At 55.5% G+C, this 14,163-nt stretch overlaps 4 protein-coding genes across 4 annotated transcripts; 3 read left to right on the forward strand and 1 right to left on the reverse strand.

Moving 5' to 3' along the window:
• Positions 1-8: 8 nt before the first annotated feature.
• On the forward strand, positions 9-7,140 carry J3D65DRAFT_631868 (Sec23-binding domain of Sec16-domain-containing protein). The gene is made up of 2 exons (XM_066800955.1): positions 9-6,030; positions 6,098-7,140. Exons 1-2 carry the CDS (start codon positions 327-329, stop codon positions 6,709-6,711), a joined length of 6,318 nt encoding a protein of 2,105 aa, XP_066652980.1. The 5' UTR covers positions 9-326; the 3' UTR covers positions 6,712-7,140.
• A 120-nt stretch (positions 7,141-7,260) lies between these two features.
• J3D65DRAFT_631870 (Alpha/Beta hydrolase protein) lies at positions 7,261-9,585 on the forward strand. The gene is made up of 5 exons (XM_066800956.1): positions 7,261-7,768; positions 7,817-7,994; positions 8,095-8,301; positions 8,378-8,468; positions 8,521-9,585. The coding sequence occupies exons 1-5, from the start codon at positions 7,545-7,547 to the stop codon at positions 9,537-9,539; spliced, it is 1,719 nt and encodes a 572-aa protein (XP_066652981.1). The 5' UTR covers positions 7,261-7,544; the 3' UTR covers positions 9,540-9,585.
• A 121-nt stretch (positions 9,586-9,706) lies between these two features.
• J3D65DRAFT_631872 (uncharacterized protein) lies at positions 9,707-11,640 on the reverse strand. The gene is made up of 2 exons (XM_066800957.1): positions 10,968-11,640; positions 9,707-10,875 (listed from the first exon to the last, which is right to left on the reverse strand). Exons 1-2 carry the CDS (start codon positions 11,324-11,326, stop codon positions 10,017-10,019), a joined length of 1,218 nt encoding a protein of 405 aa, XP_066652982.1. The 5' UTR covers positions 11,327-11,640; the 3' UTR covers positions 9,707-10,016.
• A 481-nt stretch (positions 11,641-12,121) lies between these two features.
• J3D65DRAFT_647021 (uncharacterized protein) lies at positions 12,122-13,122 on the forward strand (the record flags this gene model as incomplete). Its single annotated transcript, XM_066802316.1, has 3 exons — positions 12,122-12,151; positions 12,212-12,457; positions 12,523-13,122. 3 exons carry the CDS (start codon positions 12,122-12,124, stop codon positions 13,120-13,122), a joined length of 876 nt encoding a protein of 291 aa, XP_066652983.1.
• Positions 13,123-14,163: the final 1,041 nt, after the last annotated feature.

Raw genomic sequence — 14,163 nt, forward strand, 5'->3', positions numbered from 1 at the left:
TCTTTGAACCTCGACATTGCACCATGTGCGCTCCCTTCTCGGGCTCTTTCGTCGCCTCGGCTTCCTCCAACTTGTGTTGAACTTGCTGAGCGTCATTGTCCGACCTCCCTGCGCGTCGCTCGCCCTCCCGCGCTCGACTTTCGCCTCTTCTCGTACTCGTAGAATCGCCAGGTCGGTGCTTCCGCCCCAACAGCTCCTCGCCGTCGAACAAGGCTCCGTGCATCCTCGGCCGCCGGTCCGCGTCTCCGCTCTACACTGGACTTTGTCACTGACGAGCTGTAGAGCTATCGCATGTAGCATTTCCGCGCGCTACAAAATAATTCCTCATGATGGACGCATTCCGACCATCTGGCGACGATCAGAGCCAAAGCGCATCCTGGCACCCGGCTCTGCGCCCTGATAGCGAGGGCGCCCCTGCGCCTCTCTCCACCTCCCATGTTTCTTCCACCGACTCTCCCATGGACGCGACCAAGGACGGCATGGACTCGAGTACAATCGTGGACGACGAGGCGGTTGAGACAGCTCCCCGAACCTCGGAGGATTGCCACCCGTTAAACGACGGTCCCCGGTTTCACATTGAAGAAGATGACGACTTTTTTGCCCAGAGAAATCATGCCGAAGTGGAACAATTGGTAGCAGAGAGGTTGGATGCAACAACGCCAGTACCAGAGGGCGCTGCTACTCCTCTGGCCCAGCCGCTAGACCCAACAGACCAGCACCTTACGCATCCGACTCAACAATTTGCCAGTCTGTCTGCCGACGAGTCTAACCTCTCCATGGCCTTGGAACAAGCGTCGTCGGCCCAGGACGAGCCTGCTGGTATAGATTCGACGCCAGTTGTTGCCCAGGACTCCCAACCTACTCCTGAAATCGAGCACGAGCAGCCAGACATCGAAACGATAAACACGGAGGCACTGCATCAGACGAACCCTGACGTGGAGGCGACGGAGGATCAAGCACAAGACCAGCACTACGAGCATCAGGGTGAAACCACAAAGCTTGAGGAAGCTGTTCAAGAAAGCGCTGCTGCGCCCTTAGCCTCCACGCCCGAGGCTGGCGCGCTGAATTGGGGGGATACCGACGCCGAGTCCAATCTGGGGGCTAGTCACAACAACCACATTGCGGACGCTCAGCCCGAGATAGTTGAGAACATGCAAGCGGAGGCCTCCCAGAACGGCTCGGCCGAAGGCAAGCCGGAGGCAGGGCTAGGTTCGTTTGACGGAGTCGCGGGCCAATTAACAGCTGGGAGCGGAGAGAAAACCCCGAGCGTAAACGGCGCGGCCGAACTGGACTGGGCAACAACTGGCGATGAAGGGTTCGACATTGGACTATCTCAACGTGCCAGCCCTGATCAGGCCAAAGATGGGCCAACGCTGCCGCAGGAGTCTGTTCTGGAAGCGCTTAATGCAGACTGGAGCAGTGTCGGGGATGAGAGCTTTCCCGTTGGAGCACAGAAAATTACATCACCTCCAGCGCAGGAATCGAGCGAGGCTATTCCGCTGCTTGGTGAGGCTTCGGGGCCAGCGATTTCTTCCCCCGAACCGGCTTTGGACTGGGGAAATGCTGGCGAAGAAGACTTCAGCTCTGTGCTACAAGCCGAATCCCAAGGGGGCACTGGTGGACACCATGAGGAGACCGAAGTCCCAAGACCGATTGAGGAATCCAGTCAGAGTCAGCTTCACTGGGGAAATGCCCTTGACGCGGATTTCGATATTGGCACAAACAACACCGATGCGCCAGATGCGCTAGCATCACAGAAGGCTGCTCCCGAAGCAGCGCAAACTCTGGATTGGGGAAAAATAGATGGTGACGATTTCGGTTTTGACGGAGCGGATGCTTCTGCACAAGACAACCAGGGACATAATGCAGGTAATGACGAACCATCAGCAAGCAAAGAAACGGAACAGAAACCAAAAGCAGAGAAGGACCTCAGCGACTTGTGGGCTGAAGCACTTGCCGATGACGATCTGGAGGGCACCAGCGCGACAGATCCCTCAGCTTTCTTCTTGGACGACGACGAAGGCTTTTTGGACGATGCTGTTCCACAACCTGAAAGCGGGACTATTCAAAATGGAAGCATGTCTGGTGTCGCAGGAGCAGCAACCAAGTGCTCGCCATCGCTACCTCCCCAGCCGGTTACGAATCCCTATGCCCCCGCGGCCTCAAGCTACACAAGCGTGTCTCAACCTTCAGTTACCGTGCCACAAGCAACACCATATGGGTCTTATCAAAATCAACCCAATCCTGCTCCACAACGGCCTCAGATGCCCAGCTCAGCCCAGAGTTTTGCAGACAAATCCAAGGGGGGCTACTCCTCTCCGTACGATCTCCCCGAAGACCTTGCAAAGACAGCAGCACCAAGAAAACGCGTAGTTTACGCCCCATCAGCACCTGCTGGACAACCGAAAGTTCCACCGCCAAGATCGTCAAGCGTCTACTCAAACACATCATCCTCGGGCCCACAGCCCCCTCCCTCAAATATGACCACGGCAAGCGCCTCGCCCCCGCTCTCTGGCCAGTCGCCACAGACGTCTACATTTCCTGGCGCAAGCCAAGCTGTTCCACGCCCATCTCTCAGCACCAAGCCAAGTACTGGTGACTTTTTTGAGGAATTGCCGGCAGTTTCGAAGCCGCGCCCGTCTGGGAGATATACTCCCCAGGTTGTCACACCTACACCTCCCCCTCCATCGTTTCCACCGGCTCCTCCTACTCGCCAGACTTCCCAGACCTATGCTCCTCCAGTCTCTAATCCCCAACAACTGCAGAGACAGGTATCGGCGACGTCTCAGACCTTCACGCCTCCCCCACCCAGCCAATTTCAAAGACCGCCGTCTAAACAGTACGCGCCTCCTGCTGCTGCAACTCAATTGCAACCTCCTGAGCGTCTTAATCCCTTTCCTGATCTTGGGGAATCTTCCCAAAAGCCCCTTCCAGCAGCACCTCAAGTTCCAGTTGCTGCAAGCCGCTACTCGCCAACGCCACCGGTCGCTTCAGCCCCGGCGAGCAACCGTTACTCACCTGCTCCAGCAGCGGCTGCACCACCATCTAAATACTCTCCGGTGTCCACCTCAGCACCTACCTCAGCACCCTCGGCCGCTCCAAACCGCTACAGCGCCGAGCCCGCTGGGCCACCCAAGGCTGCGGCGCTCCCATTTGCACCAAGAACCTCCAGTCCCCTGGCTTATCACAGCATGCCTCACTTGGAGCAGAGCCAGAGACCGCTATCGTCAGGAAGCCGTAGTGGGTCGATCGGCACGCCTCTGGAAGACCAGTTAGGTGGACTTTCAAGGCTTAGTCTCGAGCAGGTACGAGAAGTTCCTGAACAAGAGCGAAGATCGGGGACTCCACCTCACTTTGTGGCTTCTCCGGTGGTTTCGCCGCCCAAACATACCAGCAGCAACTATGCCCCACAACAGCCTCCTGTCATGTCTCCAGGCCAAGTTGCCAGCATGCCGCCTGTTCGTCGGGCGCATTCTCAATCACCGGGTGCGACGATGAAGGGGCCTAAGCTTCAGACTGCTCAGATTGAGCGACCGGCCTCAACCAATGGCTTAGCGTCGCCAATCACGTCTACACCGAACTATGTTGCGGCAACGCCGAGTTACACAGCACCTAGCGCCGTCAACACATCAAAAACAGCAGCACAACAGCGCCGTCGGCGGACATTCTCTCGAGATCTGAGCTACATCAAGCCGATCGATCAGACAGCCGAGGACCAGTTGGAGAGATGGAAGGGTGCTCCCATTTTCAAGTGGGGACTTGGTGGCACTGTTCTAACGAGCTTCCCGAAGGCCATCCCTCGATACGGAACCGGTGGTACAATGCCAATGGTCAAGTGCACTGCAGGAGAGATCCGCGTCCAGAAGGCCAGCGATATGTGCCCTCTCTGGGACCCGATTGCCAAATTCCCCGGTCCCCTTAAAGCCAAGGGCAAGAAAAAGGAAATTGTCAATTGGCTCAAGCAGGGAATCGAGACCATGGATAAGGACTACAAAAGCAAGCTCTTCAACGGGGAGTTGCCATCAGATGTCAGAGTCAGATTGGAGGAAAAGATCTTGCTCTGGAGAATCCTTGAGATATTTGTCGAGCATGACGGTCACCTTGAGGGTTCCGATGCGGTGACTCAAGCGGTTCGAAAGGTCCTTTCTTCTGAAGCCCAAGAGGCTGAACCTGAGCTGTCAAGTCCAGTGGATCTTATGGGCTCAGCCGCAAAGACAGGCTCCGCGGTTGCCGGTGAACCTATTGATCCCCAATCCATCACCATCATTCGCAACCATCTTTACAAAGGCGATCGCGAAAAAGCTGCTTGGGATGCCGCCGATAAGCGCCTCTGGGGGCATGCGATGCTGATTGCTTCAACATTGAACAAGGACATTTGGAAGCAGGTGGTTCAAGAGTTTGTGCGCCAGGAAGTACGGCAAGTGGCAGGCAACAATCTGTCTCTTGCAGCCGTGTATGAAATTTTCGCGGGCAACTGGGAAGAAAGCATCGATGAACTCGTGCCAGCTTCCGCAAGAGCAGGCTTTCAAATGGTTAGCAAAACCGACCGATCTGGAGCGAACACAAATGTCCTTGACGGACTCGACAAATGGCGAGAGACTCTTCTTCTGGTTGTCGGCAACCGAAGTGATGGAGACACTCAAGCCCTGCTGGCACTTGGCAAGCTGCTAGCTGGATATGGCAGAGTGGAAGCTGCCCACATTTGCTACCTCTTTGCTAGATCGTCTCTGATCTTGGGAGGAGCGGATGACGCGAGCGCACACGTGGTGCTGCTCGGCGCAGACCACATCAACCAGCGCTTCGAGTTGGGACGCGACATAGAGCCAATTCTCTTGACCGAGATCTTCGAGTTTGCCGTCACTCTTTCTGCTCCAGCAGCACCTCCGGCCATCCCGCACCTCCAAGCCTTCAAGTTGATTCATGCTCTCGCTTTGGCTGAGTATGGGCACAAGTATGAAGCCCAGGCTTACTGCGAGGCGATTTCTGCCTCTATGAAAGCAACGACCCGGATTTCTCCCTACTACAATGTTGCTCTCATCTCAGAGCTTGAGGATCTGATAAAGCGCTTGTCCGAAGCTCCAAAGGACGGGTCTTCCTCTTGGATTTCCAAGCCATCCATGGGCAAAGTAACAGGAAGCTTGTTCTCGAGCTTCAATCGGTTTGTTGCCGGGGAGGACGATGCGGAGTCCAACGGGTCGGGGCCCGACGCCAGCCCGTTTGCTAAGGTTGCTGGAGATACCCCATCAGTCAGCAGGTCCCCGTCCGTGGCTGATGTGTACGGCTCCCTGCCCGCTGGAGGGTCATCGCTTGCACCATCCAATACCGTCGCAGGGTCGAGATATGCTCCGTCAACGAGTCCCTATGCACCTCGGGGTTCTTCTGAGGAGTCGCGTTCCCGATATGCCCCGTCCCAGTCTCCATATGCGCCAACCAGGCAGTCTACAGAATCCGAGAGGAGACTGGAGATGCCCATGGACGCACTGTTTACCCACCAAGAGACACCTCCATCTTCCTACAACCCATCGACCATGCACTATCAACCGCAAGCGCCAAAGCAACAAATGCCCTATGCACCCAGTGCGGCAGCTCCCTCCCAAACTTCTCCAAATCCTCTTGGGAGCCCCTACACACCAACCACGGCTCCTGCCTTCGCTGGATACCAGCCTTTAGCCACTGGGCCGAGTGAGGAGAATCTTTCCACAAGCAACGGCCATCCCACGAGTGGTGGAGACTTTGGTCCACCACTCACGTCGAGCCAGCCCCAAGCAAATCCTTACGAGCCGCCTGCAACCTCATATGAGCCCCCCGCGACTTCCTACGAGCCACCCACTAGTTCTTACGAACCGCCTTCGTATCAGCCGTACGAGCCTGACCCTGAGCCGGAGGAAGACAATCAGCCAAAGAAAAAGTCGTTTATGGATGACGACGACGACGAGCTCGAGCGTCGAGCCGCCGCTCTCAAGGCGCAGCAGAAGGCAGAAGCGGATAGACAAGCCGACGAGGCTTTCCGAAAAGCCGCTGAAGCTGATGGTAAGTATCTGAATTCATGATCCTTGGTGTATTAGTTTGAAGAATACCGCTGACACTTGGATCACAGCTCAAAAAGGCCCTTCGTCAAAGAAGTCAAGTTCCTGGCTTGGTGGGTGGTTTAGCAAGAAAGCCGACGATTCTCCAAAGCCGATTCGCGCCAAACTAGGCGAGGAGAATTCTTTCTACTACGACACGGATCTCAAGAAATGGGTCAACAAAAAGGGCAACCCAGCAGATCAAGCTGCCAAACCTGCCGGCACACCTCCGCCTCCGCGTGCCGGGCCACCTGGCGCTGGTCTGCGCAGTGCAGCGAGCGCCATGAACCTCGGTGGCGGACCGCCAAAGGGCGCACCAACGCCGCCACTGCCCGCGATGGGTGGCTCTGCGTCCACAGGAGCTTCACCCAATCCTGGACTCGGGCAACGCAGTACCAGCATGCCACCGCCTATGGGTGTGCCTTCAAATGCTGGGTCGCGTACTGGTAGCCCTGCACCGCCTGTTCCAGGTGTTGCGCCCAGCGCATCGGGCACGCCCAGCCTTGGAGGGCCCCCAAGTCGCCCGCCGACCAGCATGTCGAATGCTAGTAGCATCGATGACTTGCTGGGGGTTCCAGCGCCTAGAAAGGGCGCCGCCAGGAAAAAGGGCAAAGCTGGCAGATATGTCGATGTGATGGCTAAATGAGGAGGGTAGGTCAAGGTTTTTGGCTTCGCAGTTGGTTCTTCTGGGTATGATGAGACGATGATAAGATGGACCAAGTGCCGACTGGGCACTTCGCCTTGGAATCTCTGTATAAATAATGCATGTCTCCTTTTGTTGAATAGATAGTTGATTCTTTCGAGCGTTTTCCTGCCGAGCCATTTCCATGGTTTCGAGACGCGCACCAAGAGCAGGCTTACTGCAGGATACCTATTGATGTGGGTAGGGAACAGCAAACATGCCTTGATGGCTGCATCTTTTCGCACGGTACAAATCTCATGCATGGAAAGAACGGTTCGAGGTCGCCGCTCATGCCGCCTCTTCAAGACCAAAAAGCTTAGCAAAAGCTTGGCCAAGCCATATTGAAGACACCGATCGATCGAGCGTCGATGCTTGGAACCAGCTCTCCTGCGCCGTTTTGTTTTTCAAACATTGCTTTTCTTTGGTCTCTTTCGGGCTGGACAAATGACCAGGCGCCGAACCGTGTCGTGAAGACAACCTGGAGACTTTTTCTTGCGAACGCTCAGCCGTTGTGAAGACCCCGGGCCGCTCCCTCGTACTATTCTCAAAGCAGCTTCCTATTCAAGTCGTAGCGCCATCTGGCGAGCCGGACCGGTTCCTGGAAAAGTGGCTCCCCCCGTCTTCTTATCGCGGCTTTGTGCCACTCCAGATGCACCTTGCCTGTCCTGCGCCATCGGCAACTGCCTTTCTATCCGTACCTGATCTGCCCTGCTGTGCCCTGGCATATAAATCGTCATGTCCGGCCGCATTCCTGGCTACGCGTCGCCTTGTCCTTGTCATTGTCCCCGATCGCCGCCATGCCGTCTCTCGCCATGATCAAGGCCGCCTTGACCGCCTCGGCATTGCTGTCGCCTGCGATTGCGCAGTTCGTCTCGCCTCCAAAGAACCTCACCCTGAAGCAAGGAGCGGCCGGCATCAATGTGCGCTACAAGGAGGTGCCAACCGGCATCTGCGAGCTCGACCCCAACGTCAAGAGCTTCTCGGGCTACGCAGACGTGGCAGAGGACCAGCACATCTTCTGGTCAGCCTCCAATTCCATGTGTATACGACCAAGCTAACCGGGTACCAGGTGGTTCTTCGAGGCGCGCAATCAAGATCCGACTACTGCTCCGCTGACCGTCTGGATCAACGGCGGCCCTGGCTCATCGTCCATGATTGGTCTTTTCCAAGAAAATGGTCCTTGCGGTATTGATGAGGATGGCAGTCCATACAGCAACCCGTTCTCATGGAACAACGTTTCAAACATGGTGAGTGACCACGAGTCGGGTTTGAGCCGCATGTCGAGCCGTCCCGCATCGCTGCGGAGCTTAATATTAACCTTAAATACTAACTCGGGTGGTGTTTCAGCTGTACATTGATCAACCAACTCAAGTCGGCTTTTCGTATTCCGTCCCCTTGCCAGGATATTACTCCAGTCAGGGCGATTTGATTCTGCTGCCAAATAACACGTGCCCTGAGTATGCTTCCGAGTGTGGTACCTACTCGAACCCGGATCCCACATTGACGGCCAATGCCACGGATGCTGCGGCGCCGAATTTCTGGAAGACTCTGCAGGTATGACATACCAAGTTCTTGATTTCCGAAATGGAATCAACCTGCGCTGGCGACGGTCGGTGCTAACATTACCAAGGGCTTCATGGGAGCTTTCCCGCAGTACTCAAGGAATGGGTTCCACTTTACCACGGAGAGCTACGGCGGTCACTACGGACCTGTCTTCAACAGTAAGTTGACGGAAGTATGTCGCGGAAATCTAGTAGACTAACGCTCGTGCAGACTACATTATTGAGCAAAACGCCAAGAACATCACCGATGCCCTACAAATCCAGCTGGAAAGCGTCCTGATTGGCAACGGATGGTTTGACCCATTGATCCAGTATCAGGCCTACTACAACTTTTCCATCTTTCCTGGCAACACTTACGATTTCAAGCCTTTCAACGACAGCATCTCCGAAATGTGGTATAATAACCTCTACGGCCCGGGTAACTGCGTCGATAGAATCACCGAATGCTACAGCCAGGGCCTGAATGAGATTTGTAGCCTCGCGGACAGCTTCTGTGCCACCGAAGTTGAGTATCTGTACGACATCTACAGCGGACGCGACGAATATGACTTCCGCGAGCTGACCCCGGACCCCTTCCCGTACTCCTTCTACGTCGACTACCTGAACACGCCCAAGGTACAGGAAGCGATTGGCGCGTACCAAAACTTCAGCGAGTCCAGCGACGCAGTCAGCAACGCCTTCAGCACAACGGGCGACGACGGACGCCGCATGAACTCGATCCAAGACGTGCGCAACCTGCTCGACGCGGGCGTCCAGGTCATGATGTACTTTGGCGACGCCGACTACAACTGCAACTGGCTCGGCGGCCAAGTGTGCGCCGACGAAATCGCCGCCGCGGGCTACAGCACCGCCGGCTTCACCGACCTCGTCACCTCGGACAACGTGACGCACGGCCAGGTCCGCCAGGCCGGCCTGTACTCCTTCGTCCGCATCTACGAGTCCGGCCACGAGGTCCCGTTCTACCAGCCGCTCGCCTCGCTGGCGCTGCTCGAGCGCGCCCTCGCTGGAAAGGACATTGCTACCGGCGCCACGGACGTCACTGCCGAGTATCTGACGGAGGGACCGCTGACGAGCGATTATCGTGAGGGCAATGCTACTGTGCAGATGCAGGTGTTGCCGTCGAATGCGACGTACAACACTACGACGAATGCACCAAACCCTACGACACGCAGGGAGAGGCAGAAGGTGCTTAAGCGCGACGCGAGGAGGTTGTTTAAGCCGAGTTTGTAAGAACCATTGCTAGACGTTTGGGTTTGGTGTGTCTTTGGAGTTGGAATTAATCATTTTTCCTCCGGACGCGACGCGTGCATGCATGGCAGACGAGTCTCTGCAATCCACTTTCAAAACGTGACAAGCCTTCGGCATTTTTTGAACAACAGTCAAAAAGTGAATTTACTCGTGCCTCAAAGTCCTGTCCATTCGCCCATTGCTTGATGCGTTGTGTAGTGTTGACGAAATCAGGAGGGCTGGCATGATGGACAACAGAAGGGTATCGTAGTCTGTGTGGCATGTGGAACGAATTGTAAGCTTCCCCAGAACATGCACGCAGCATTGATAAGATTCGTAGTATCTTCTCTAGGACTTTTTCAACAGACTGCCGCAGCATCAACGACGAGTATATGAGAACCGCGAACCCGATCATTACACCACCCTCTTGATCAAATCATGCTCGAAGACCAGAAAAGGCCCTCATCTCTCCTCTCCTTTTCACCTTCCCTTCTTCGCAGATTTTCCCTGCGCCCCACTGCCGCCGCCCGCTTGCACCTTGGCATTGCCTTTCTCCTTCTCCTTTCCGTCATCGACAGCCCCACACAGTACGACCTCATCCCTAGCCCACACCAACGCGACGACCGCGGCCGCCGGCCCACCCACAACAGTCCACAGCAAGCTCCTCCCCAAAAGTCCCGCAAAGAAGCTTCCCTTCTCGCGCGTGTCCCCGCGATACACGGTGCCCGCCCACACCAGCGCCGCCGCACAGCTGACCGCCTCATCCCACTGCAAGAAGCGCAGGATGCCCTCGTTCAGCGGTAGCGCGACGCCCGGCGCCGTCGGGCGGGGCAGGAAGACGCTCAACGGCTCGAACGCGTCGACGATGTGCGGCGCAAACGCCGACGGGGCGAGCAGAGTGCCGAAGGACAGGGTGAAGGCTGACACGTGCGACGTCACGGCCAGTGTGAGCGCGAAGACGTGAAGACGGGTCAGCGCAGCGTAGGTCTTGCCCGGCGCGCTGAGGCGCTCGGTGGTTGCGCGCGTCGCGAACAGCGGGCGTAGCGCGTACCACGCGAGCGAGATCCACAGTGGGAACGGCTGCCACAGCGCGATGGCAATCTGGTGGAAGTCGTGCGAGACGACGTCTGGTGCGGGGAGTGCCATGGCCATTGAGGGGACTGTTAGACCGAGGAAGACGGCAGGTGGGAGGGCGGCGATGGAGGGCGTCGGGAGCGACAAGGCAACGGGGAGTGCGGACGTGGGGCGTTGGCGTTTGGTGAGCAAGTACAGCATGCCCCAGATGGGGATTGTGACTGCTAGGGAGATGTTTTGGAACAGGAGGCCGAAGATGGTTGTGCTGTGTAGAACAACGTCAGTGTGAACCATGTCCAAAGAAACAACGGCACCTCAAGCGCAGCCGCGAATTTGGGGAGACTTGATATTCCGTACAACGTAATGAGTCGTCCCTGATTTCCAGTCCTCATGGCCTCCAGGACCATGACAGCCCAGAACGCCCCCGTTTGTCCCACAAAATGTATGCCTTGCAGGAAGAGACGCGGGCTGCTGCCGCTCGTAATGGGCCAGAAGAATATTTGCAGGAACACCAACTGCTGGTCGATGGGCCCAATTCCCGTGTAGTACTTTTTCAACGGCACGTCTGCGCCCGGTACGTTGGGGTCGCCTCGCATAACATGCGCTGTTATGTTGGGCATCAGGCCGTTGTTGAAGGAGCAGACGAAGACGCCGTAGATGGCGGCGGCGACGAGGCCGGGCAGGAGAACTGTCGTGGAGAGCGTCAGGTTTGGCATTTTGGACAAGTTCCTCCTGGGGGTTCAATGGCTGAGGAAGGAAGAGGGTCGATTGAAAAGTAGCTGGACAAGTTCATGGCGCCGAATTCCACCTTGGCGTCGCTTGCGATGAGCGGGCAGGGTCGGATGAGTTCATGCGGGGTTCGGATGTGTCTCCGTTGTCGCCAAATGGTGTTGCTGGCTTCCTTGTGAAGATTTTTGGCGGCAGCCAAAGAGGGGACGGTAGGTGTGCGCTGGCTGGTGCCTGGTTCGGCGTGGTAGGGCTGCCGAGGCGCGTTGTTACGGCCGCATGTGGTTTCGGGCGTGTCGGGGTGGTGTTGAGTGGAGGTCAAGGCGAAGCTTCCTTGGGAGCTTGGGGGTTGTGGCGGGGGCTTGGTTTGTGCTACCAGCACTGGTTGGTGAGCCTAATGCCACCTCCCACCATGAAAACAAACAAGACTCGTATGTTTCTTCATCTTCGTTTGTTTTCGAGATGAAATCCCGGCTTCTTTTCCCCTCTTCCTGACCCCGAAAGAGTGGATCCCCCATCGCTGATCTCTTTGCAGGGTAGTACTTGTTCCAAGCAAACGGGAAACCAGGATCGAAGAAATTCAAAACTCACTGCAGAAAAGACCGGACTCATGGCAAAGAACAATTGATGATTTTGCAGATGGTTCATTGACAGCTTCATGACCTCGACGCTTGAACATCTCCCCGTCTTTAGTTCCCACTAGTGAACTTCCCCCTTTGCTCACGCGAAGTTGACATTGTCAACACACAACATTCAACAACACATTTGCGACATATTGGATCAACATGTTTCCCATCGCCACAATCATTTCTCTAGTTGCCATTTGCTCCTCTGCAAATGGCTTCTTTTCTTCGCCACTGGCGTGCAAACCACAGTCTCAACCGAATCCAATCGCAAAGACGTATCCGAAAGAAGTAACTGGTACCTTCAATGGAACACTCGCCGTAGTCCCAATTCCTCTTTCGAAGGCCCAGGAGATCATTGGACACGAGTACAGAATCTTGACAGACGCATATCAGAAGTTCCTGCCCACATTCCCGAAAGATATGTATCCTGCCATCGTTCAAGCCGTACAGGACCACGACGTTCAATCCTTTGGAATCAAGATACCAGACTTTACGGTGAGCATCAACTTCGGGAGGACCCATATTGTTCCGCAAAAGAAGAGCAGACTGACATCGACCAGCGAATCAGCATCGAATACCCCTTCGTCGACCTTCTCAACGACGGCTACACCTCCTTCCGCTACGTCCCTGTCCAAGCCATGGTATCTACAAACATCGTGTCCATCCTCGGCTCGGCCGCCTATGGAACGTACGTGGTGCCCTCGACATTCACACCAACCTGCGATCCATACGACTTTGCCCCTGACGCTCCCGCCGACACCACCTTCCTTGACGCCCACGTCGGATTTGACAAATTCAATGGCCAGCCACCCTCCATCGCAACGCTCTTTCACGCTATAGACCATGACGACCACGGTGATGGTGACCACAGTGGTCCCGCTCTTGGCCCGTATTCGATGCAATTTTACATAAATGCTACTAATCAGCCGACGTACGCTAATCCGTCCCGCGGCTGCGACAACATGATTCGGTTCTTCAATACGTCGATTACGGCGCCACCGTACCAGCCGGTGGGCGTCAAGGGTCATGTCAAGGTCAGCGACCCTTTCTTCCCTGGCGGCCAGGAGTGGCATGATGTTTGGGGCCTTCGCCTTGACACAGCCTTCATTGAGCACAACTTTATCAAATGCGAGAAGCTGAAGGGGTACTCTGTTTCCTGAGATGAATTTTGGATGCGCCAGTTGCCGAGCTTTTGTGCGGGAGCTTGGAATGAGAGGCTGTCTCTTTGGATATTGTATGTATGTGTAGAATCCATCAACCATCGAAGCAGGGGGGCAATTCGCATGATCCCTTACCAAAAGCCGCTCTCTTACCAAACAATGTCGATTCAACCGCGCTGACCAAAATACCCTGAGCTCCCTGCGTACGCACGGGACCACTTTTCGCCCTTCTCGCTACCAAGAATCCAGCACCACCCTGAAGCCAAAAAGAAGAAGAGCCCGCAAGCAAAAAGTTAACAGTGCGCGAGTAGGTTGGCCAGGACTTGAACCTGGGACTTGCCACGGAAGAGTTTAGGTAAACCCGCGACACATGTTTTCCTCTATAGACACACCTTCAACCCTTGGGTTATGGGCACGCGCTGTATACTGAAGTACCGGCGGAACTTGTTTATTTAGTGATTTTCCTTTTTGCGTTGGATGCGCAAGATTTCTGAAGCGGAGCTCTTTGCTGGAGTCGAAATGCAAGTCGAAGGTAATTTTTGTGGAAGCCTTTTTTCAACTCCGTCTGGACTGAAGCGTGAATTCGAATTTTCGGCTCTCACTGCGACGTGTAGGTCTAGGCCATCGAATGACGCCTGACGCACGATCAGATCATGAGCACGTGGAGACCTTCATACACTGGTCCCTGAGGAGCCGTGAGTTGAAAGACAAAGCCGCTGAGCTCACATCTCAGCAGCAAGATCGCACAGCAAGCTTCTGGCTCCCGAAAAGCCTCTTCGGACAAACGCGATTCCAGTGGGAAACCTTGCGGCGCAGGTTCGCTGAGTTTCTAATTGAAGCCGCCCTGTTGAGACTAACAAAGTCAAAACGTTTGATGGCACAATCATTGATCGAAGGAACATAAGTGTTGTCAGGGTCTCCAGCCTTCAACAACTGTCAGGGTTTCAACGACCAGCGATCTTCGGGTCTATGCCTGTCTTGCGGCCTTTTCTCGGGATTCTTCCTTGCTTAACCGACCAACCACCTGGTCCCGACCTGCGA

The sequence above is a fragment of the Phyllosticta citribraziliensis genome (assembly GCF_038025025.1).
Source record: "Phyllosticta citribraziliensis strain CPC 17464 chromosome Unknown J3D65scaffold_9, whole genome shotgun sequence".
NCBI lineage: Eukaryota > Fungi > Ascomycota > Dothideomycetes > Botryosphaeriales > Phyllostictaceae > Phyllosticta > Phyllosticta citribraziliensis.